Below are 25,749 nucleotides of genomic sequence, written 5' to 3'. Positions count from 1 at the left end.
GTTTCTTCAGGATTGCCACTGTTTTGTGTTGACATTCATTGAGGAGAATGATCTTTGGGTCATTGGGTACTTTGGGGCACCCTAAGTATGTAGGAGACAGAGTTTCACTACCTTCCCCAGCAATCCTTGCTTAGTCAATTGATTCCTATGTCTGCAACCAAATGCTATAAAAAAACTCTGGGGGAGGTAAACTCCTCCCATCCTCTTGGTTTTTCAATTAATCATTTAGATAGGAAACATAAGCTTACTCAGGTAAAAAGACACATGAACTTCAGGCCAGGATCACAATCCTGTCCCAAATATATGACTTTCCGCCCTCCCTCAACCCTTAATGGGGGTGGGCGTGGGGGAGTGTATTTTTAAAACAAATGATTTTAATTCATTCACTGTTTCCTAGCAACCAGGAAAAAGCATGTGTTCCTGATGTCTGTGAGCACCAGTCTGAGACGCGCGGATGCTCCAGCATGCCTCCAGAAGCAGAGAAAGAACAAAAGCACTGGAATCGGTCTCAGGTTGGTGAGCGATTCTCAAAGGGGAATTTGTTAAAAACAGGCACTTAATAGAACAGCCCAAGAGGCCTGCGCCACGATTGCAGGTGTGAAGCAGGGAACCTGCATGGAATGTGCAGATATTCTCCAGGAAATGACATTCCTGTAGAATTTGGGGGCTTTGACTTCTAGGGAATTGTTTCTATGAAACAGCTAAAGCCTGAGACAGCTGACATCTTTCCAGTATCTCTTTTGTGTGTGCTTGCAGCCACACACAAAACACACAGCGGTCTTGTTTTCTTTAGATCTCTATAGACAGAGAAGAGAGATAACTGGCAGAATTCAAATCTAGCCGAATTAGAGTCTGTGCAAATGGCCTTCTTTAGACCAGGCGTAGCTACTAAATGCATATAAATCACTGACTTCTACAGCTGTACGGAACCTCTCCAATCATTCAACGCTTGTTTTACAGAGGAAAAAATGAAAAAACGTAGAGAGACAAATTAATCTATTCAAGGTGCACAGCTAGTTGGTGGCCTCACAAGGTCTTCTGACCTACAGTTTAGTGGTTTGGGAGTGGGACATACTCATATTTTAAAGACTGAAACCTTTGCATATTATACTACATTGAATGGCGGTGGTGGGGGCAGGGGATGGGGAGGATGAGGGATGATCTAAGACGAAGCTGTCATAACAACCAAGCAATGCAAATATTATAACTTGTAAATCTGAAACTCAAAGGGCTTTCTCAGAATTGCAAGACAAGAATGGATTAAAGCACATGCTAAGTGTGCCTTACTACCTGCCACGGAATCGAGATAGGCCAAATAGTCTAGCAACAAATGTTTTTCCAAATTATTGAATCAGAAGAATTTTAATGCATGCCAGACTTTATAGAGTTACAGAATGTTAGGGTAACAAGTGCTCTTGGCAATGTTAACCAGGCCCATCTTTTTTGGGTAACACCTGAGGCTGGGAAGCAGAAGACGCACAGCCACATCAACGAGTGTGGCTTTCCTGGGTCCAGTGCTCTTTCTTCTCTAGGCAATAGGGCCACCTCTATGGCTTGCTGCATCCTCTCCCCATTGACTCTGTAGGGAGCAATATTATTGTCTTCATACTTAATCAATTTCCTGTGAAATGCTCTTACTTTCTTCCCCACTTTCATCTTATCCACATCCCGTCCACTCCCCAAAAACTAAAGCAGATGTAGCAGCAGCAAGAATGATCCAAAATGGCCGGGCGCGGTGGCTCACGCCTGTAATCCCAGCACTTTGGGAGGCTGAGGTGGGTGGATCACAAGGTCAAGAGATGGAGACCATCCTGGCCAATATGGTGACACCACCCTGTCTCTACTAAAAATACAAAACAATTAGTTGGGTGTGGTGGCGTGCACTGTAATGCCAGCTACTTGGGAGGCTGAGGCAGGAAAATCGCTTGAACCCAGGAGGCAGAGGTTGCAGTGAACTGAAATTGTGCCACTGCACTCCAGCCTGGCGACAGAGCGAGACTCTGTCTCAAAAAAAAAAAAAAAATTATCCACAATAATGAAGGTGGCCTAGGGAAGAATTCATTTAGATCAGCGCCATCCTGTTGGCTCTCTGCTTACTGTTAGTAGAGCTGAATCAAGTGAAGCTTAGTGTTTATATGGTACCATTTTCAAAAAAAATTTCTAAAGTTTATTTTCCAATCATCTTTAGAGTAGTGATTTAAATATACGTACAATTTTAAAAGTACAAAGGGTAGTATAATGAACATCCATGGACTTAGAATTCCAGAGTCAACAACTATTAACATTTTGTTATATTTGAGTATTAGGGTTCCTCAGAGAAATTGAACTGACAGGATGTGTGTGGATACACACATACACACACACACACAGAGTGCAGTATAGGCTTAACCATCTCTTTCACTAAAATATTTTGATTTTACAGAATTGGCTCACATGGTTGTGGAGTCTTGGCCAGTCCAAAATCTGATAGAGGAGGCCAGCTGCCCGCAGACTCAGGGAAGAGTTGCAGTTTGAATCCAAAGGCTGCCTACTGGCAGATTCCTTCTTGCATGGAGGAGGTCAGTCTTTTGTTCTATCAAGGCTTTCGACTGATTGGACAAGGCTCACTCAGATAGAGGGCAATCTGCTTTCAAAGTCCACTGATTTAAATGATAATCTCATTAAAAAAAACCCAGAAACATCCGGGATAATGTTTGAACAACTATTTGATTATAGTGGCCCAACCATAAAATAAATTTAAAAATAAATGAAACATCACAGATAGAGTTGATACCCTATTTATACCTCTCCCTGAGTACCCCATTCAACAGTGATGATTTTCTATAGACTCCTTTTTGGTGACTTCAGACTCCTTTTGACCCCATCACCTGATCTTCAATTTCTGGTTCAATGTGGGGGTGGGAATTGAAGACATATTTCCCATAACCATATTTTCTTTCAAGGATCTCCTGGCAATAGGAGAGATGGATTCTATGGAAAACTCCATTATGAGCCACTGAGCCAGGGTGAACTCACTGGAAATTGAATGCTCACAGAAAAACCCAAACACATTCAGATCTAGATGGATCACATCCATCTAGTTTGGATGGTTCTGCCCGAATAGTCTCATCAGTTATTACACAAACCATTTTGGTTTTACTTGCTAGGTTATTGCAAGGAAGAGTAAATTAAGTAAATAAGTGTTGGAAAAATTTGGAAGGAATAAAAGGTGTCAAATAAACACAAAAGTACAGTGCCTGAGCCTCCAGGCAGCTTTTTGACCCTGAACCGGCTGAGTAAGAGGCCTGAATGAGGTGCTCCCTCGGATCCCTTCCAGAGCCTAGGACTCCATGACTGGTATTTGGAGTGATAGCATCCCTAACTGAAATTCTCTCTGATTTGCTGCTGTAGCCTCTAGGCTCAGAGAAGCTGGGTCAAGTGTAGTGCTAGCTAAGGATAACTGCTCAGCTGGCTAAGCCTTTAACATGGAAAGAAGGCTCATAAAGAAGGAAATGAAAAAGCTCTTGTAAGTATGACTGAGAATAACTTTCTTTTATGACACTTGGCATTCGGTGGATTTCATGTCATAGATGGCTTGGGTATTAGCAGCGGGTAAAAATCTAAGGAAGAATCTATTTCTGCATGGTAGGAGAAAACCAGAGGATGATCTGGCCTCTCTCGGTTTCCTGCCAGGGAGGCCTCACATGTGGTGCGAGGCAGGATGCTGAAACACTTGGGAGGATGTTTCTGCCGGCAGCCTGCACATCCGAGGCATCCACATTCTAGAGCCTGAGAGCTGAGCCTATGTCCCAGTCAGCCTGTGTAGGCAAGATATACCGTTGAAAGGGGTTGGCCCTGCTGGTAAAAGGTATAGGAGAGATTCCTGAAAGGGCCTAGAATCTAAATTGCAGCCTCTGCTCTGCCTCTTTTATTGTCAGCCTTATCAACTAAGAAATTCATCTCCTTTTTATTGACATCTGAACATTTCTAAAACGAACACAGAAAACATCAAGTTTCCTTTGAAAGAAATGTTTTCCTCCCATGGTAGTGTTTCTTTGACTTGTACTTAACAAATGTTGGTGAAAGATCACAAACCATATAAAAAGAAAAAAGAAAGATTGTGTTCTATCTCATATGTGTTATAGACAACAGTAATAGCCTTTTCATCAAAGAGCTTATGACCATCCCCATCAAATATCTTTTCTTGGCCTTCTAAGATAATTTTATTTTAACAAGCCCTTACTAGAAGAAACTATGAATATACATATATGTATATATATACATGTATACACATATATGTGAATTCATATATAGTACACGTGTACACATATATGTGAATTCATATTCATCTCTTGCTTTTAAGCAGATATTATATTGGCATCAGACTTCAGGAAAATGAATTTGACCCAAAAGGAAGAAGGGAACTTACCTTTCTAGATGGTATGGTAAAGAAAGCCACGCTGATGCGAGTCATATTTGTGTTATGTTAGAGGCCAATAGAATAGTAAAGAACAAACCATGATCAGGAATGCCAACTCTTCCACATATCTCATCCAAAGAATTGGAATTTCAAAAGTGATATAAATACAAGTTTATATCCAAAGAATACATTTAGGCTACTTTAAAGTATCCTGAAATTTCGGCAGAAATTTAAGAATTTTTATCAATCTAGTTAAGCTTAATGACTCAGAAGAAAAGCTTTTAGAAGTCAGAAATAAACTTATTCACCACCTTACATAAAATTGTGAGATGTGCCGAAATCAACCTGGGAGATGCCATAGTCCTTCTTTTCCTGCACCTATTTTTTCTCTCTCACATTCCCAGGGTAGCACCTTTCTCTCTTCTCTCCTCATGGTGCTTATTTTACCTTCTTTTATTAAAAGTCACTGTTAGGAAAGGATCCACTAAGGATAACTTAAAGTGGAATCACTAATAAGTTTTTATGCATTCCTCCTCCTAAGGGTATTTCCATTCTAAAGAGAAAAAGCCTTATGGCAAAAGAATACTTACCTACAGAATTTTATATATCTGGAATTTATCAACTTTGGACATGCTGCTTGAATTTAACACGGGAAGCAAATGATTATTTTAAATAGTGTGTCTCAATCCTTTTGGTCTTGTAAAACCATTTCTATGTGTGGGTATCTGGCATATTCCTTGCTTTCCTGTAAATATGTTCCAATTGAGTTTAATTTTTAGATAAATGTTATTTCAGTTAATTATGGTTAGACATTTTAAACTGCAGCATTGTAGAATTATCATGTAAACCAAAACTGAATATTAACTCAGCTACCAGAGCATCAGCAAATTCTCTTGTATTTTGGTGGGGGAGGGAGGGATGGGGAAAAAAAAGCCTTTTTCTGCAGACTGAGCCCGTGTCACTCCAATGGTTCAATGCTGCTCTCTTGCTTTTAAGGGGAGATTATATTGGCATCAGACTTCGGGAAAATGAATTTGACCCAAAAGGAAGAAGGCAACTCACCTTTCTAGATGATATGGTAAAGAAAGGCACGCTGATGCGAGTCATATTTGTGTTATATGTGTATTAAAGAGACAGAAAAAGGATCTAATTTATACAACAAACAAGGCTAATATTGACACCCATCCCCCAAATGTCCTCTTCCTCATCTTCCCCTCACCCTGAGATTGTTCATATGGTCATTTCAACCCACTAACCAGAAAGCAAAAAGAGAATGAGAAAATAAAAATCATGAGAGTTATTTGCTATTAGGAAAGAAGATTAAAAAGCAAAATTAATGCAAGGCAAAATGTTACATCCATGGAGTTAAGAGTTTGACAAAATTAGCTATCATGAAGTCCTCAAAATAATTTCTTTACCATTTGCATTAGTGGGAGAAAACCAAATAAATTAAGTAACCCTAAAAATCCTTGGTGTTATTTATTTTGAAGCCCAGACTCAGGATCTGAAAGTTCGTATCACAGAAATTAAGGAAGAAACCATATAAAGATCTAACTCAAAAGAAATTAGCAAACCCTCAGTTTTTTCACTGCCCATTTGCTATCCTTGCACTAATAAAAAAGACTCTCTCTCTCCACTCCCCTCTCCTCTTCTTCTCTGACTAAAGTAGAGCCAGGCTCACTGGCTTTCAAAACTACCCTGGAGCTAAGGAAATAGTTAAGCCTTATTCTCTCTGTACACATATTAAACAGAGAAATTAAGTAGATTAGAGCAGTGCTTCTCAAACTTTAATGAGGTCGTATTACAAGACTGTTTTGATTCAGGAGGTGAAGCGGGATGGGCGGGGGCGGGGGCGGGGGCGGGGGCGGGCCCCCCCACCCACAGCGGGCCTAGGAATTTGCATTTCAAATGAGCAAACAAGTGATGCCAAGGCATCAAACTTTGGATCAGGTTGCAACAATTGGTCATGGTCCCATTCTTCCTGTTTATTTATTCATTTAGGTTCACTGTTCAGTTTGGTTCAGTCCCTGGAAGAAATAACTCCACTGTTTAAAAATGTTAAAACTTCAGAACGCCTCTACAATAATTAAAAACAAAACCAATCTTCCCTTTTCTGTGTGTGGGGACTGAAAGGAGAAAAGGAATACTTTGATATAGACAAATGGTAAATATGCTTACTGAACAAGAACTCTTAGGAATTATCTAGGAAAAGGTGGTCACTATGATAAAAATGAGCCTCCGCATTAGTTCTCAGCTTTTTACTGTGTGTGCGTGTGAAACTCTCGGCAAGTCACTTACTCAGGTCTACCCCCTCCCCGCCTGCCCTGTCCTTGCCTCATGCTAGTTCCTCTACCTGTGATTTCCTTCCCCATCTGTAGACATTCTCATCCCACAAGCTCTAGCTCCAATGAAGCTTCCCTCTCTGAAGCTTCTTAGGATTCTACTATCTCCCCAGGTAGACACAAAACGGCCCATCCCTCCAAATTCCCACCACACTGCCCCTGTACTCCTGGAAGCACATTTCTGACATTCTACTCACAGAATCAGAAATTGTTCCCTGCAGCCCTATTCCCCCACCCTTACCTTTTACTATTTTAAAATTCAGGGAAACTGAGGCTCAGAAAGCATCAGTTACTCACCTAAGGATATTCCGTGAGTTGTTGGCAATACCTAGATTTGGGCCCAGATTTTCTGATTCCAAGTTTATTATTCTTCACTGCTCTCTCCTTTCTTTTCCAAATCACAGAAATCAGATAACTGCTCTAGTGGGAAATAAATTTAACTTCTGAAGATCCCAAAATATTTCTGGCTGATTCATCCCTGTGAGGTCTGAGAAAAAAAAAAAAAAATCTGGCTGAGCATCAGGTTATTAAAGCTAATGATCCTTCCCATTTTGGACATGACAGACTAGAACAGGCTTAGCAGTGCCATTGTCATTGGGTCCAGGGAGTACTTTGGCCAATGTCTAAGCCTGTTTCTTTGCTCTCTGTGCTTCCTGCTCCCAGGCACACTATGACTTGGCCATCAGTGTTGCTTTGCAATGGCTGGATCCCTCAGAAGACTTAACTTGGCTGGAGTGGGAGGAACTGTAAGTTGAAATAGGTTTGTTGCTTTCCTCTTTAATTTGTGCCTATGATTAACGATAGAGGAAGTTCCAGCCCTAACATCTTCCATCATGAGGCACTCTGATTTGAAAACACTACTGGGTGAATATCCCTCTTCAATGAGACACCTGAGGAACCTGAACAGTTGCCAACTTGAAGAAGTTACATGTTTCCATGTTTTGCATCTCTACTAATTGACTTCTGTGAGATAAAAGACTTTCTCACACAGAACGTTGTGTCTTAAGGGGCCGGGCGCGGTGGCTCACACTCGTAATCCCAGCACTGTGGGAGGCCGAGGCAGACTGGTTACTTGAGGCCAGGAGTTCAAGACCAGCCTGGACAATATGGTAAAACCTCGCCTCTATTAAAAATACAAAAATTTGCCCAGCGTGGTGGCACACACCTGTACTCAGGAGGCTGAGGCAGGAGAGGAGAATCACTTGAACCCGGGAGGTGGAGGTTGCAGTGAGCCAAGATTGTGCCACTGCACTCCAGCCTGGGCAACAGAGTGAGACTCCATCTCAAAAATAAAGAATGCTCTGTCTTAGAAACATGACTGCTTTACTGTGTACATGCCGTGATTTAAAATAGTCAGTTCTATGGGTAAAGGCTGTAACCTTTTCCTAAGGACTACCAAACAAATTCTTAAGCATTTAGGCAGACATATATCTGAGCTGAGCTGTTTGAAGCGCAGAATAATTTTCTTTCTGGGATTACCGGCATTTTCTGTCATGTATAGGGAGTGTTCAGACAGACTCACTCCATTGGTAAGAACACAAGAATAATGAGGACTGGATCAAATAGCTTATTCTGGAGGCCCATTATTATTATTTTTTCTACTCAATGGCTCTGGACTACACACCTGAACCTAGAGAGTTGTAACAGTTAGGGTTTAGCTGTAATGAGCAGAAAATCCAATTTGAACAGCCTTAAGCAAAAAAAGGTGGGGAGTAGATTTTATTGCCCTTGTATCTGAAAAGGCCATGGGTAGGACTGTGTTAGACATGGCTTAATTCAAAACTCAAACAATGTCATCTGGATCTACCTCTTGATTCCATTTTCTCAGGGTGAACACCATTCCTAGTTTCAACCTATTTCATTATCGGAGAAGGGTGGATATATTTTTTTTAATCACATAATTGTGTCTCAGTGGCTGTTACCTGGCTTGTCTAGGGTTGGACAGTGGCAGCGCAGGGGAGGTGGAATACACTGACAGCTCAGTCCACAGTGTGTTTTTCATCTTTGGAATCTAGGGGTGTAGTCAGCTTCCCTGGAAGCATATAGGCTTACAGTGGGGTTAGGTAGTTCCCCCAAAGCAAATTGTCACAAGAAGGGGAAAGGATAATGGTTTGCAAAACCATAAACATCCACCACAGTGGCCAGTCTGCCAATCTTTGATTGCTGTGAAAACATGGATAGATGAGGCCAAATTCCTCATCATTATTGGAAGATTAAAAATTCAAAGTGTGGGTTTCACCGATGCAGGAACAATCACATCAATTTTCTTAATATAAATAAGCAGATAGCACACAGCCATTGCAGATTACTTATCGATTATCATCACAACCTTAGCAGGCATCAGAAAGAACAAGAATAAATCCTCCACTTGTATTTCCTATTCCCCATTAGGAAAATGCCATTCCATGGCAGACCCATATATCCAAATCGTAGAGAACGAGAAGCTATGATTTTATCATCTTATGCTGGAATCTTAATGGTAAGGAAAAGAATACTATCTGCCTATATGAATATTTCATATCTATTCTGAGCATTTTTACAGTAATGAATATTTACATTATTTTTCAACCAATGCTTTCTAAATGTTTAGGAGTTACTAGTAGTAAATGTTTCATTTTTTAAAGTAATAAAAAGACTAACTTCTACACTGTATGTGAAAACATTTATTTAAGAGGCAAAGAAAAAAGAAAAGAATGAGAGGCATAACTAATTGGTATCTGGAAAACTGATTTATCCATTGATCAGAAGTTATTTACTGTATTTAGTACTTACGATACCCAAGCACAGTTTTAGACATACTGGAGCTATATTAGCTTTGTTTTGTAATAAAAGAAAAGCCATGGTATGATCATACTTTGTTATTGCTGTTGTTGTTTAACAGAACAGTATCCCGATTGAGGAAGTCTTTAAAATTTATGGGGCTGATTCTTCTGCCGATTCTGGTACCATCAAGGTAAGGGTGACCTGGGATTGTCAATAGAAGGGATTTTTAGAGAGAATTTATTTAGTGTATAAATGTATAATGTTGTATTTTCAGACATCAATTATGAAATAACAGTTTTACATCAAAATGTACAAAACCAGACATAACCATTTCTTACTTGAATAACATGTTTGTGAAATGCCTTTCATATATATAAGACCATGCAGTAATAACAAATGTATCTTGTGTACGGCTGAGAAGGGGCAGCAGTGAGTACCAGGCTTGGGGACCAAACTTTACTCTGTTGTGGTTTCGGTTTTTTTGAGACAGAGTCTCACTCTGTCACCCTGGCTGGAGTGTAGTGGTGCGATCTTGGCTCACTGCACCTCTGCCTCCTGGGTTCAAGGAATTCTTGTGCGTCAGCCTCCCAAGTAGCTGGGACTACAGGCATGCACCACCACACCCGGCTAATTTTTGTATTTTTTGGTAGAGATGGGGTTTTGCCATGTTGACCAGGCTGGTCTCAAACTCTTGGCCTCAAGTGATCTGCTTGCCTTGGCCTCCTAAAGTACTGGAGTACAGGTGGAGCCACCATGCCGACCTCTGCTCTGTTTCTAATAAATGTAATTTCTCACTTACACTTTTTGTAATGTAGATCTGGTAGGTCCACACTGTTCCCTTCTATGATGTACTATATCTTCTAGAACTAGGACAAGATCCACAAGGCTCATTCTCATGACAAATTCCCTAGTTTACTGCTGATACATCTTCCTTTCCCACAACACTACTGTTTTAAAAGACGGGTCTCACTATTGGTCTCAAATTTCTGGGACCCAGTAATCCTCGAAATCCTGGCCTCAGCTTCCTAAGTAGCTGGACTACAGGTGTGAGCTCCACTCTCAGCTCCTCCCATGAAACTACTTTGAAATCATTAACAGTAGAAGCAGCAATGACCTGGCAGTTCAGAGACCTGGGTTTGAGTTCTGACTCCACTACCATGAAACCCTAGATGCATCCCTTTCCCCCTTTGGGCCTCCATGTGACTGATCTTTAAAAAAATAAATAAATGGGTGTTCTGAATAATTTTTAAGACCACTTCCATTTTTGCCACGTGTAAATGTATGAACACTAAGTAAACATTTAAATATGAACTGCTATTTAGAGGTGAACTACTGATCCCTTCACCTTTGGATACCTCCAGAAGAGGGAAGAGGAAAGAGGAAAGGGAAGGTGAGGTGGCGAGTGCCATGCAGTGGGAGGGGGGAAGGGGGAACCAGCGCCCTCACACCCAGGTCTTCTGCTCACACTGTGGCTTTCCCTGCCCCCACCTGGATTCAGAAGGGAGGGCCGCGCAGGGGCAGGGCTGTGGCCACAGCCTGCCTCCCTTGTTCCTTTACTGCAGATCATTGTGCAAGCAGTGGGGTCATGTAGAGTTCAAGAGCCCACCAGGTCCACCTTAGGAGTCAAGTGTTTACATCGAAACCAACTTTCCTATCACCTTAATCCATATGTAACCTGACTGTAGTCCTGAAACTCAAATGCCCTTGATCATTGTGAAAATCAGAACTTTCTCTCTGATCCCTCTAGTTTCAACTCACTTCATTCATTCACTCATTCATTCATTCATCTGTTCATTCAGTATAATTATAGGTGCAGGGGATACAGTGGTGAGCAAGTCAGACAAGATAACTTTTTAAAAACTTTTTTGTAGGCCAGGTACAGTGGTTCATGCCTGTAATCCCAGCACTTTGGGAGGCCAAGGTGGGTGGATCACCTGAGGTCAGGAGTTTGAGACTAGCCTGGCCAACATGGTGAAACCCCAGCTCTAATAAAAATACAAAAAATTCGCCGGGTGTGGTGGTGGTCGCCTGTAATCCCAACTACCAGGGAGGCTGAGGCAGGAGAATCTCTTGAACCCAGAAGACGGAGGTTACAGTGAGCTGAGATCATGCCACTGCACTCCAGCCTGGGCAACAAAAGCAGAAACTCCATCTCAAAAAACAATTAAAAAAAAAAAATTGGGGGGATGGGGGTCTTCCTATGTTCCACAGGCTGGTCTTGAACTCCTGGGCTCAAGCGATCCTCCCGCCTTGACCTCCCCTAATGCTGGGATTACAGGCATGCACCACCACACCCAGCCAAGATTACTTTTCTTATAGATCTTATATCCTATATTGGAGCTTACCTTGTTTGAGATATAAGCCACCCCAGGCCTGATGCTCCTCAGAGATCAAGCTGTTCTTGGTTTTCAAAGAAAGCTCAGCTCTCTGTGTTCCTTGGATAGCCAAGCAAATCATACTGCTTTATTCCTGCTTGTCTTTTTCTGCAGCTTTCTCCCTTCTAGGCTGCCCTTTCTCCTACCCCTCAGCACATATACATACAAGCCTGAGCCCCAAACCCTTCTGCTTCAGTCACTGTTTTCTCCCTGTCATTTTCTGGTACCTGGGAGAGGTCTAGAAAGGCATCAGCACATCTGACTAGTTAGTCCCAACTCACATGGCGAAAAAACTAATATGGAAAAACACATCCTGGAGAGGATGGCACTGTGGACCCCTCCAGGCTTGGCTGGGTTATCAGTCAAGAAGGTTTGCAAACATGGGTGTCTGAGTAGCTCAGATAAATCAGGTTCATTTAAAGTTGCTAAAAGGCCAGGTGTGGTAGCTCATGCCTGTAATCCCAGCACTTTAGGAGGCAGAGATGGGTGGATCACCTGAGGTCAGGAGTTTGAGACCAGCCTGGCCAACATGGTGAAATCCTATCTCTACTAAAAACACAAAAAATTAGCGGGGCGTGGTGGTGCATGCCTGTAATCTCAGCTACTTGGGAGGCTGAGGCAGGAGATCCTGGGAGGCAGAGGTTGCAGTGAGCCCAGATTGTGCCACTGCACTCCAGCCTGAGCAACAGAGCAAAACTCTGTCTCAAAAAAAATAAAAATAAAATAAATAAATAAATAAAGGTGCTAGAAGGGGAAGACAGGCCATGTAGAAGTGGACCAACCAATCTCTACCTATCCATCTGATCACTCATTTATTCATTAAAGAGCCTTTGTTCAGCACCTTCTCTGTTCAGTGACACATAGTCCCCATTCTCACAATCAGTGACAATAACCAGCTCTAAACAGAAAGAGATAATATTATCACAGAGGCTGACTTTTCTTTAAAGGCTTGTATTTGTTTTGTGTTTTAGTTTTTGTTTGTTTGTTTTTTTCTTGAGACGGAGTTTCCCTATTGTTGCCCAGGCTGGAGTGCAGTGGTGCAATCTCGGCTCACTGCAACCTACGCCTCCCGGGTTCAAGTGATTCTCCTGCCTCAGCCTCCTGAGTAGCTGGAATTACAGGCATGTGTTACCACGCCTGGCTAATTTTGTATTTTTAGTAGAGATGGGGTTTCGCCATGTTGGTCAAGCTGTTCTCGAACTCCTATCTCAGGTGATCCACCCACCTCAGCCTCCCAAAGTGCTGGGATTACAGGCGTGAGCCACCACGTCTGGCCACTTGTATTTTGTTTATTGCTATGTGATGTGAATGATGGCTTGATTATATATATTATAATATATAATATAATGTATATTATATAACACATACATACACACACACTATATATAATATATATGTGTGTATATATATAAAATCGAGCCATTGATTACTACACTACAATATATGTATACATATCTGTATACATATGTATACATATATACAGATACATGTATACAGAAATGTATATGTATACACATATATACAGATATAGTACACATACATATGCTATATACATGTGTATACATATATGTATATAGATAATATATGTATACACAGATATGTATATATATACACATATGTATACATGTGTATATATAGTATATATATAGATATATTATCTGAGAGGCAGGTTGTGTAATGTTAAGCACTAGGATTCCAAAGCCTGGCCTCCTGGGTTTGAATCCCAGCTCCACAGTTACAAGCAGAATAATCCTGGGCAAACGTTCTAACCTCTATAATTCTCAATTTCATTTGTAAAAACAAGGACGCAAAGATGGGGTTGTCGTGGGAATGAAGTAAGTTAGAATCAATGAAGCCCTTAGTGTTTGGCCCATGGTAACCTCCAAATAATAGCTTTAATTAAAGTTCTGGTACTCAGGGAATGGAGGTCTGGGGCTGTCCTGTGCATTGTGGGATGTTTCACAGCATCCTTGGCCTCTGCCCATTAGATGCAAGGAGCTTCTCGCCAGTTGTGACAAAAATGTCGGCCGGGTGCCATGGCTCACGTGTGTAATCCCAGCACTTTGGGAGGCCGAGGCGGACGGACCACTTGAGGTCAGGAGTTCGAGACCAGCCTGGCCAACATGGTGAAACCCCGTCTCTACTAAAAATACAAAAATTAGCTGGGTGTGGTGGTGGTCTCCTGTAATCCCAGCTACTCAAGAGGCTGAGGCAGGAGAATTGCTTGAACCCAGGGGGCAGAGGTTGCAGTGAGTGGAGATAGTGCCACTGCACTCCAGCTTGGGCAACAGAGGGAGACTCCGTCTCAAAAAAAAAAAAAAGTCTCTAGACTTTGCCAAATGTCCCCAGGGAGGCAAAATCATATGAGATTGAGAACCACTGCTCTAAATATTCAAAAATTAAATAGCTAATCAAGCATCCACGTGTATTATTAACACAATGTAAACTGCCTCTTTTGGACAACCAGTGATCACAGAGGGCGTAATTTGAGTTACCAATACAAAAGCCTAAGAGCCTGAGGATCTGCCCCGTGAGCCTCACAAGCTCCCCGCCTCCAGAACGCCAGTTCAGGCCTTACTCTTGGAGCTACACATCAGCTGCACACAGGGACTTTTGCCACATCTTGAATTAGGAATTAGCAGGACCTCTCGATAGAAATATAGCACTTCAAAGACTGAACGCTAAAGCTATTTTAAAAGAGTCTTTTGGAATTTAACATAATTTCAAAAAATGGTTTTAACTAGAAAGAGTTTTTTTAAAAAAAAGATATTGCCAGAGATTCTTCTTTAATTGCTACATATATCTGAATGATTCCTTCCGATAAAATGTCTCCTAAGCAACAGCTAAAATCCTTCCCAAGCAAAAGCTTAAAACTCTGTTGAATACTAATCAGATTATGCAGAATTTCCTGCAACTGGAGTTGGCCGCATGACACAATATGGGTGCTGTGCTAGGCTGGATGGCTTTCTCCGGGACTATGTGCTGCCACCTGATGGTAGAAAGGCGTCATAGGCGCGGGATTGCTCACCAATTCTGTTAGCCTCAGGTTCTACCTCCTGAGAGGGAACTGCTTTTTGCTGATAGGGAGCTTTTTTCTGCTGAGGATTCTGGACTCATAGAAAAAATTCAACTAAAGACCTTACGCACGTGAGAGTTATTGACAACTAGCCCCGGATAAATATAAAATGTCTTACTCATTTTTTTTTTTTTTTAAGACAGAGTCTCACTGTCACACAGGCTGGAGTGCAGTGGTGCGATCTTGGCTCACTGCAACCTCCGCCCCCCGGGTTCAAGTGATTCTCTCGCCTCAGTCTCCCGAGTAGCTGGAATTACAGGTGCGCACCACTGCGCACGGCTAATTTTTTTGAATTTTTAATAGAGACGGGTTTTGCCACGTTGGCAGGGCTGATTTTGAACTCCTGACCTCAACTAATCCACCCACCCCCCTCGGCCTCCAAAAGAGCTGGGATTGCAGGCTAAGCTACCGCGCCCGACGGTGTCTTATTCGATTTTAACCTGAAGAAAAGAGAACATAAATCTTCCTTCAACAAATCGAACAAAAATAAAAATATTCTTCAGTTCCATTTGGTGGAGAAAGAGGGAGACAGAGAGAGTGGAAATGAGCACATCAGAGAGAGGAAACAGACAAAGGCAGGTGGTCAGACAGCACTAGAACCTCTGCTTTCCTTCTTTCTTCATGCAGCCGGACCCCGGCGTCTGACTGGCTATCATTCGAGTCCATCCTAACTGACATCCAAGTCCAGTGCATGTCACAGGCAAACAGACTGGTGTCCAGTCCCAACTTTGTCACTTGCTAGCTGTGTGTCTTCGGATAAGTTATTTCTCTCTGATTCCCAATTTCCGCATATGTAAATAGGTATGTCTAAACAGGCATGATTACACTTACCCAAACACACCTGATCACTCTGAGGACTCAGTGAGACCGCACGTATCGAGCACACGATGGTGGCACCAGGGGACCTTCCATATTAGTGCTGTTATTTCCAAGTTCACCCCCACTCGGGATGACCAGCCTCCTTCCTCCTGATAGCAACCTGGTCCCTTCGTGATAGGCCTGGCTTCCACCCTCTCACACTTACTCCAGTAATTTGCCAAGCGTCTTCTCTTTTTGGAGGATGCTGACTCAGACTGAATTGTGCAGAAATTTTAAAATGTTTTCATGATAAGGGGAGGGACCTATGTTTTAAACAAAAGTTCAATATTGATAGATCTTAATCATGAGGAATTGGCCGGGCGCAGTACCTGTAATCCCAGCCCTTTAAGAGGCTGAGGCAGGAGAATCACTTGAGCCCAGGAATTCGAGACCAACCTAGGAAACGTGGCAAAAACCTGTCTCTACCAAAAAATACAAAAATTCGCCAGGCATCGTGTTGTATGTCTACAGTCCCTGCTTCTTGGGAGGTTGAGATGGGAGGATCATTTGAGCCTGGGAGGTGGAGGCTGCCGGGAGCCAAGATCTTGCCACTGTACTCCAGCCTGGGTGACAGGGTGAGACCCTGTCTCAATAATTAATAATAATAATAGTAAACGAGGGATTAAAAACACACTTTCAATATTAATTGTGTCCAAATGAACACTTACCAATATATATTTAAAGGACAAAGACCAAGCAAATAAACAAATCCAAGTGTGTAAAATGGAACAGTATCAACAGCTTTAAAGCTCTCTGTATACCGTCTCCTGTCTCATACCCTTCCTTTCGCCCTAGGTTACCACTAGTTTGAATTATGTGTTGATTACTATCTTTTACTTCTTTATAGTTTTACCACATATGCATCTCTAATCTATATATTGTTTAATTTTGCACATTTTTTGATTTTTTTTTTTTTTTTTTTTTGAGATGGAGTCTCGCTCTGTCACCCAGGCTGGAGTGCAGTGGCAGGATCTTGGCTCACTGCAAGCTCCGCCTCCCGGGTTCATGCCATTCTCCTGCCTCAGCCTCCTGAGTAGCTAGGACTACAGGCGCCCACCGCCACGCCAGGCTAATTTTTTTAGTAGAGACAGGATTTCATCATGTTAGCCAGGATAGTCTCAATCTCCTGACCTTGTGATCTGCCCGCCTTGGCCTCCCAAAGTGCTGGGATTACAGGCTTAAGCCACCTCTCCCAGCCTTGAGTTTTTATAAATAGGATATTAGCAAATGTGTCATTTAATGGCTTTCTTTTTTCATTCAACACTATGTTTCAGAAACTTATTAATACTGCTGCACATAACTAACATAGCTATAGTTTCTTTTCACTACATACACTATTCCACTCTAGGAATATACCACAATGTTGTCATCTATTTTTCCATTTCAGGCACTTGAGTTTTTTTGTTTTTGGTTTTGGTTTTTTTGAGATGAAGTTTTACTCTTGTTGCCCAGGCTGGAGTGCAGTGACACAATCTCGGCTCACTGCAACCTCTGCCTCCTGGGTTCAAGCAATTCTCCTGCCTCAGCCTCCCGAGTAGCTAGGATTACAGGCATCCACCACACTAGCTTAATTTTTTTGTATTTTTAGTAGAGGTGGGGTTTTGCCATGTTGGCCAGGCTGGTCTTGAACTCCCGACCTCAGATGATTCACCCACCTCAGCCTCCCAAAGAGCTGGGATTGCAAGCATGACCCACTGCGCCTGGCCAAGTTATTTCTTGCAAAAGCAAGAAGCATTGTACAGCAAAAAAGTTTCTGTATGGTATATGCCTAGGAATGAAATTGCTAAGCCATGGGTATAAGCATCTTCAACTCGCTACATAAAGCTAAATTGCTTTCCAAAATGGTTGTACCAATTCTATTTCTACCAGCAATGCAGGTTATCTATACCGGCTTTTTCAGTTTTGTCAGTCTGTTAAGTGTATTATGGTATTTCACTGTGGTTTAAATTTGCATTCCCCTGATTACCAATGGACAACTATTGATATATTTCTTCTTCTGTAAAGTGCCTGTTAAAGACTTTGGGCCAGATGAGTGAACTAACAATCCTGCATTGGGTAGGCCAGCAAGGGAGAGTGGGCGTGGGAGGACATCAGGATACATTTCTCAGAAGGGGTGGTATTTGAGCTACATGATAAAAGAGAGGTAGGTGCCTCTAGGCAGAAAAGGAGGAAATGGCTATAAAGGGAACTATGTGACGAGCGTCTGTGCATGACAGGGCATTCTAGGCAATGGGAACCAAGTACAGGAACAAAAGGCCATGTGTGCAAGTTCACCTTCATATGCTTCACGCGCCCCATCAATGGACTGTGAGTACTGTCCGTCGGACTCAAGAATTCTGAGTTGATTAAACAGGCCAAATGCTGTAACTAGCAGGTGTTCATGCCACAGAGGATGGACAGATTTTAAAAGTAGGACTGTTTTCCTTTCAGGTTCCCCGAGTTTCGTCCCTCCGCCTCTCCTTGCACCCCTTTGCCATGTTAACAGCACCCAAAGCAGCAGCATACGCCCGCAAACAGAGTAAGCCTGGTTACTTTCACCTGCTTAGAGGAATGTAAGTCAAACTAGGAAATTAGGAAGTAGGCTCACCAGGTAAGGTCAAAATTGTAATGGGAATTAGATTTCTGTGTCCGGTTGAATTTAAAAGAACCAGGGGCTCTTAGTTACTGAAATCAAGGAAGTCTTATTTCTCAGATGCTTTGGTGATGGGAGCAAAGCACTCCAGAAGCAAAGGATCTAAAACTGTGAGTGGGCTGGACAGGGTGGCTCACACTGGTAATCCCAGCACTTTGGGAGGCCGGGCTGGAAGGATCTCTTGTGTGCCCAGAAGTTTGAGACCAGCCAGGGAAACTTAGTGAAACTTCATCCCTACAAAAAAAAGCCGGGCACAGTGGCTCATGCCTGTAATCCCAGCACTTTGGGAGGCCGAGGTGGGCAGATCACCCGAGGTCAGGAGTTTGAGACCAGCCTGGCCAACACGGTGAAACCCCATCTCTACTAAAAATACAAAAATTAGCTGGGCATGGTGGCGGGCGCCTGTAATCCCAGCTACTCAGGAGGCTGAGGAGAGATAATCGCTTGAACCTGGGAGGCAGAGGTTGCAGTGAGCTGAGATTGTGCCACTGCACTCCAGCCCGGGCAACAAGAGTGAAACTCCATCTCAAAAATAAATAAATAAAATAAATAAATAAATAAATAAAATAGCTGGCCATGGTGGCATCCTCCTCTAGTCCCACCTACTCAGGAGGCTGAGGTGGGAGGATTGTTAAGAGCCCAGGAAGTGGAGGCTGCAATGAACCGTGATGGAACCACTGCACTCCAGCCTGAGTGACAGAGTGAGACCCTGTCTCAAAAATAATTAATTAGTGAAATGAAATTAAATAAAACTGTGGATGGACACATTTTTTAAAAAGTTTTATATACAGATATGGTTACTGCATCTGTCTGTAGGTGTCAAGTCAAGAAAGGGAACAACAAATAAAAATGCCACCAGCATCTCTGCAAAGGAAGCAAATGCCACGGAATGGAAATCATCACAAAGGTTTTCAAACACACAGCCGAAGCACAAAGTAGGTGTGAAATTGTAAATTGGACCAAACTGATACAGCTATTTTGGGAGTACTTTCCTGATAGCATGGTTAAAAGTCTAGCCTTTGGAGTCAGATGCTCTGGGTTTGAATCTACAGCCGACTGCTTACCAGCTGTGGGACATCAGGCAAGCTACTTAAACTCTCTGTGCCTTAGTTTCCTCCTCTGCAAAATAGGAAGAATAATGATACCTACCTCTTAAGCTTGTTGGGATGATTAACTGAGATTATTCATGTTAAAAGGTTAAGACAGTGCTTAGCATGAAGTAAACCCCAAATAAATACTAACCATTATTATCTTTTCAGCATTTGAAAAATACTATCCACAAGTTAATTGGCTGTTACTCTGTTGATGCAAATAAGCATGTTGAGGAGAAAGTTTGTATTAATATCTGTATCCCAAATGTTTCTATCCTTGATCCCTCTCTCAGTAATAATAATTTTCTTTTTTCCTGCTTAATGTCTCCCCTGCTCCTGCCCTGTCCATCTGATTCCTGATTTATTTGTGGCGGAATTCAGAGAATGGTCAGAGATGGACAGGGTTGGAAAGAAAGGAGAAAGGGAGGAGGGCTCTTTGTTCTTTCAGCTCTGGGCTCTCAGCTGTAATGTGCAAAGTGAAGAGAAAATTTAAGAAGTCAGAGAGACTTCTCTGATCAATAGAATAAAAGCTGAGCGGAGAGGGAATCAGAAAAGTGGTACAGGGTGGGTGTCTGGGATTCTGGGATATTTTAGAGTTTTGTTGAATGAGAGATGTTAGATATGCTGGAAGGCTGGAAGGTAGAAAACGGGGAAGAGAACTTTGAGAACTGATATACTGACTTATGATTGGGTTTGCATCAGGAAACAAGTGACAATTTAAATTTATTTTTATTTAGTTTGGCTGTTGTACCATGCATTTTTAAGTTGAATCTCTGAATAGACTGGACTACATGAGGCTTAGGATTTATTCAGATTTCAGAGGCAAACTGTCTTCTCTGTCCCTTATATCTGATTAATTAGAAATGTAACCTTATCATAGCAACTGCTTTAGGAACTGACTGAATTCTTTGGTCATATCAGGGTTTTAATAAATGTTATTCTGATAACAGAACAACTGCACTATTTGGGGAAATTATCAGCATATTCAATTTTCCTTCAAACGTATTTGCTATAATAAGATTTGAAGGTATTAGATTTTCTTTTTTTCTTTTCTTTTTTTTCTTTTCCTTTTTTTTTTTTTTTTAGACAGAGTCTCGCTCATCACCCACACTCGAGTGCAATGGCACAATCTCAGCTCACTGCAACCTCCGCTTCCCGAGTTCAAGCGATTCTCCTGCCTCAGCCTCCCGAGTAGCTGGGATTACAGGCATGCACCACCACACCTGGCTAATTTTTGTATTTTCAGTAGAGGTGGGGTTTCACCATGTTGTCCAGGCTGGTCTCAAACTCCTGCCTCAGCCCCACAAAGTGCTGGGATTACAGGCGTGAGCCACTGTGCCCGGCCGAAGGTATTAGACTTTCTAGAACCATATCTTTGTTTCTGAAGAATTTTTTGAAGAATTTGAAAAATGAGGTCATTTTTTATACGTGTTTGGAAGCAGCAAGTTTTAGAGAGCAAAACAAAACAATGAAAAAACAATAACAACTCCAGAAATCACACACACACACACACACACACAGACACAATCTAGACTTTAAACTTAATCAGACACGCACAAAAAGATCTCTGAAACAGGAGTTTGTAGACACGCCCCACAAGCCTCATCAATGGACCCTATGTAAGGAAAACCTACCTCTAAAGATTACTCATTGGTATCTTATTTTGAAATATAATTTTGTTCCATATATGTTTTCTTCCACAACCAATGAAGATTGTTGGATTCTTGATGGAAGCATATCTTTTATTTCCTTAGTATTTCTCACAAGTATATAAAGTACTTTGCAGGCAGCAGAGATTCAGTAACAATTTTTATTTAGCGAGTTGGCAGTAGGTAGTAAGCGAATAGTCCTTAGGTGACAGTTCTCAAATCTCTGTGCCCTGTCTATAGTGATCAAAGGCTCAGTTCTGGGGACCAGACCTTTCTATAGGCTGATTGATGCTTGCGAGCCCAGGAGTGTCAAAAGAACAAATGCCCATGTTTTAGTAAGGCCCCAGGTCCTGAGATGAATCCCTTCCAGAAAGGCCCTTTCTTAACAATCAAGCGACAGAAAACTCATTTGTGTTTTTTCTTTCACACTTTATTATTTGTGCACTTTAGGCATTTTTTTCCAACTCTTTTTTTTTTGAGACGGAGTCTCACTCTGTCGCCCAGGCTGGAGTGCAATGGCGCAATCTTGGCTCACTGCAAGCTCCGCCTCCCGGGTTCATGCCATTCTCCTGCCTCTAGCCTCCCGAGTAGCTGGGATTACAGGTGCCCACCACCGCACCCGGCTAATTTTTTGTATTTTTAGTAGAGACAGGGTTTCACCGTGGTCTTGATCTCCTGACCTTGTGATCCGCCCGCCTTGGCCTCCCAAAGTGCTGGGATTACAGGCTTGAGCCACTACACCTGGCCCAACTCTTGGGTAATGTATCTTTTAAACTAGTTTTAAAAATTTTAATAGTGTACATGCTTATAAGCAAAATTTTCAAGCCAGACAAAAAATATGAAACGAAAAGCAAAAGAACTCCCTCTTCTTCACACCCCTTTCCCACTTTTCAGAAATAACCACTGTTAATATTTCTTGTGATATTTAAATATTTGCTACACATATACATATAAATATACATATATGTATGTCTCACTGGTTTGTTAGAATTCTTTCTATATTAAAGGAATAAGTATTTTATTAAATGGATGAAAAACATGTCTTCACAGCTTGATATTTGAAGAAGATTTTCATTTAAAATATTTGAGCTTAATGTTTTTCCTTTTTGGCTTGTAGATATTATATGTCTTTTAGCTGAAGAACAATTTTTTTAACCTCAGGATAAAACAATGCCTTATTCAGAATTTTTTATTTATTTCCAGCCACCAAATTTCTTCATAGAGTAAGAGAAAAGAGGAAATTATTAAAAAAAAAAAAATCATGGCCAGACACAATGGCTCATGCCTGTAATTCCAGCACTTTGGGAGGCCAAGGCGGGCAGATTACTTGAGGTCAGGCATTCAAGACCAGCCTGAACAACATGGCAAACACCATCTCTACTAAAAATACAAAAATTAGCTGGGTGTGGTGGTGCACGCCTATAATCCCAGCTACTAGGGAGACTGAGGCATGAGAATTGCTTGAACCCAGGAGGCAGAGGTTGTAATAAGCCAAGATTGCACCAGTGCACTCCAGCCTGGGCAGCAGAGCGAGACTCTCTCAAAACAAACAAACAAAACCCTCAGTGTTCTGGGAAACAGTCTTTTTGTTTTTTTGTTTTTGGTTTTTTGGTTTTTTTGCGACAGACTCTTGCTCTGTTGCCCAGGCTGGAGTGCAGTGGTGTGATCTCGGCTCACTGCAACCTCCACTTCCCAGGTTTAAGCGATTCTCCTGTCTCGGTCTCCTGAGTAGCTGGGATTACAGGGGTGCACCACCACGCCTGGCTAATTTTTGTATTTTTAGTAAAGATGGGGTTTCACCACGTTAGTCAGGCTGGTCTCGAACTCCTGACCTCGTGATCCACCCACCTTAGCCTCCCAAAGTGCTCGAATTACAGGCGTGAGCCACTACGCCTGGCTAGGAAACAGTTTTAAAGATTTTTCTTTTTAATTGCATTGTCCTAGGAAAGCGTCAGTAGTGGGCACATTACTAGGAAGTAAATTTGGAATGAACAGGACCATACTAAAGAGCTAGAATACAGCATACTTCTTGAATCCAGGCTACCCACTTAATAACTTGAGTGAGTTACCTAATCTCTCTGTGCTTTAGTTTTTCATCCCTTTAAAAAGTCATAATAGTACTTACCTCATAGGGTTGTTACAAGCACTAAATAAGTTACACGTGTAAAGGCTTAGAAAAATGTGAGGACAGGCCGGACGTGGTGGCTCACGCCTGTAATCCCAGCACTTTGGGAAGCCGAGGTGGGTGGATCACGAGGTCAGGAGATCGAGACCATCCTGGCTAATACGGTGAAACCCCGTCTCTACTAAAAAATAGAAAAAATTAGCCAGGCGTGGTGGCGCCTGTAGTCCCAGCTACTTGGGAGGCTGAGGCAGGAGAATGGCGTGAACCCAGGAGGCAGAGCTTGCAGTGAGCCAAGATCCCGCCACTGCACTCCAGCCTGGGTGACAGAGTAAGACTCCGTCTCAAAAAAAAAAAAGAAAAGAAAAGTGTCAGGACAGTGGCAAGCAATAATATAATCGCTCTGTTTATCACCACTCATGAGAAATTCATGCTATCGTGAAAGGAAATGAGACATAGAGAGAGGACAATTTAAATTTAAATCCAAAGCAATACATCAGAAATTCAAAATAATATCCTACAAGCATAATACATAACTGCTAAAAGGCCAAAAACTGATTTGCTTTGGGTAGGATTGGTTAAGAGAAGTGTAACTTTTTAATGTAAAAATAATTTCAAACTTAGAGAAAATTTGCAAGAATAATATACAAAGAACCCACATATTCCTTTTATACAGTCACAAATGGTTAATGTTTTGTTCTGTTAGCTTTATTATATTCTGTCTTTGTCTCTATATAGACAAAGATATATAATTTTTTTCTGAGCCATTAGAAGTTATACATACTCTACCACTTTACCCTATGTACCTCTATGTGTATTTCTTAAGAACAAAGTCATTCTCTTAAATAAACACAGAATAGTTATCAACTTCAGAATATCTATTGTTGGTACTTTTATTTAATGTACTCTCTATACACCAATTTTGTTAATTGACCCAATGATGTTCTTTTTAAGCATTTTTTTCCTTCTGTATAAGATCCAGTATGGGATCACACATTGCATTTAGTTGGAAAATATAACTCAATTTCCAAATATATCAGAATAATTCCATGAAAATTCCTTTGTAATTACATTAATCTAATTTATCTTTGTCAGTAAGTTAGTATCTGATATTTGACCTTAACTTCCTATAGACTTAAAGCTAATGTCAGTGTCCATGTTAAATTGATGTGCTTGATACCAAAATCATCTTTTATTCTGCAGGTCACTTAGAAAATTGGAATTGTACCATGGAACTTCATAATAGATTCTCTGGGAGCAGACGAGAAGCATCATCTTAAAACCACAGCTCTTGCCAGTACATTTTTCTTTACAACTAGTTTTTGATACAACTGCACTGAAGTGTTATTTTTGATGTTGAGCTTTCTTCTTTTAGAAGCATATTGCATGGCTATATTTTGTTAAAAAAACTATGATCTTATGCTACTTCATTGTGACTGGAAGACTGCTGGAGAATTCAGAGAGTATATAGTATTTCTGTGTTAGAGCAAGCTGGCTTTGTAGCACATTTTACAAATGTGTGGCATTGAATATTGCACAGTGATGGAGTGGGAGGCAGATTTCCAAAGAGTTAATCCAAAATAAAATTAATCTGTCATTGATTGCCTTTACTGTGTTCTCATATGACAAAAAAATTTAAATCATTTCAATAAAGCATTAAAAGAAAAATGAATACAGGCTTTCTCTTGGTAGAGTATAATGACTACTAGAAGGGAAAATGTTCTGGTCTTTTAGTACCTTTCCAAAATGCTGATTAGGCACATAGCCTATCAATGTATGTAATAACAACTTGATCACATGAATGTCAGTACACATAATACATTTCTTAAGGTTTTGGTGTGCCATCTGTCTACAGAACAGTTTGCATCAGCATGTACAAAAACACAGATGGAGATTGTAGACTTTTTCTGAAAATGGTGGTGTATTCTCATGCAGGGCTGGGAGACCAATGCAACATTTTCCACACTGGGTTTGATTATGGTTGTAAGATTTACCAGTAGGCCTGCAGCTAATTAGGGGAAGGCAAAGGAGGGAATCAGCGACTTGTGGTCCCTGCATGCACTGCTAGGTGTTTAGCTTCATAGGACTTCACCCAGTTTTCTTTTGCCTAGCTCTGCTAGTTATGAGGAAACATTTTTTTCTCGGTAGCTACTGCTGTCTCTCCTTTTACCACCTGCGCATTTGCCTTACATGCTGCCTGAGGATTTTCACAAATGACATTGTGAATGTGTTGCTAGCTGTGGTCAAATACTCTTTTAGAATCCCTCCGTGGGTCTAAAGCACAAAGGTGTTTGATTTCATCTTCCTACATACATGTGGAATGACAAAAGACAGTCTGGGGTTTGGAGTCTTCCTCCACCCTTGCACATCTGAGGAGTGCTTCTAAATCAATAGGTTGGCAGCAATGGAGAAGGCTCTTAGGCAGTCACTTGAGTTCAGTGA

At 41.5% G+C, this 25,749-nt stretch overlaps 1 protein-coding gene and 1 long non-coding RNA gene across 10 annotated transcripts; one reads left to right on the top strand and one right to left on the bottom strand.

Annotated features, from left to right (window-relative positions):
• The first annotated feature begins 215 nt into the window (after positions 1 to 215).
• C11H2orf80 (chromosome 11 C2orf80 homolog) lies at positions 216 to 24,968 on the top strand. 9 transcript variants are annotated; one of them, XM_054548572.1, is made up of 10 exons: positions 430 to 512; positions 2,423 to 2,558; positions 3,391 to 3,505; positions 5,396 to 5,477; positions 7,405 to 7,487; positions 9,133 to 9,220; positions 9,623 to 9,694; positions 18,244 to 18,331; positions 19,262 to 19,380; positions 24,511 to 24,968. In XM_054548572.1, exons 3-10 carry the CDS (start codon positions 3,465 to 3,467, stop codon positions 24,517 to 24,519), a joined length of 582 nt encoding a protein of 193 aa, XP_054404547.1. In that variant the 5' UTR covers positions 430 to 512; positions 2,423 to 2,558; positions 3,391 to 3,464; the 3' UTR covers positions 24,520 to 24,968.
• LOC129058109 (uncharacterized) lies at positions 6,159 to 9,701 on the bottom strand. Its single transcript, XR_008522970.1, has 3 exons — positions 9,596 to 9,701; positions 7,039 to 7,228; positions 6,159 to 6,426 (listed from the first exon to the last, which is right to left on the bottom strand). It is a non-coding gene; the product is annotated as an uncharacterized LOC129058109 (long non-coding RNA).
• Positions 24,969 to 25,749: the final 781 nt, after the last annotated feature.

The sequence above is a fragment of the Pongo abelii genome, chromosome 11, assembly GCF_028885655.2.
Source record: "Pongo abelii isolate AG06213 chromosome 11, NHGRI_mPonAbe1-v2.0_pri, whole genome shotgun sequence".
NCBI classification, from domain to species: domain Eukaryota; kingdom Metazoa; phylum Chordata; class Mammalia; order Primates; family Hominidae; genus Pongo; species Pongo abelii.
The sequence above is the reverse complement of the archived record's forward strand: the minus strand, read 5'-3'. Positions and strand labels throughout refer to the sequence as shown.

Bases quoted from the DNA above. Each gene is read 5' to 3' on its own strand.
- C11H2orf80 (XM_054548567.2), top strand. From the start codon at position 424: ATGTCTGTGAGCACCAGTCTGAGACGCGCGGATGCTCCAGCATGCCTC. The intron at 5,478-7,404 runs GTAAAGAAAGGC...TCCTGCTCCCAG, and splicing joins TCACCTTTCTAGATGATATG to GCACACTATGACTTGGCCAT. The intron at 7,488-9,132 runs GTAAGTTGAAAT...ATTCCCCATTAG, and splicing joins TGGCTGGAGTGGGAGGAACT to GAAAATGCCATTCCATGGCA.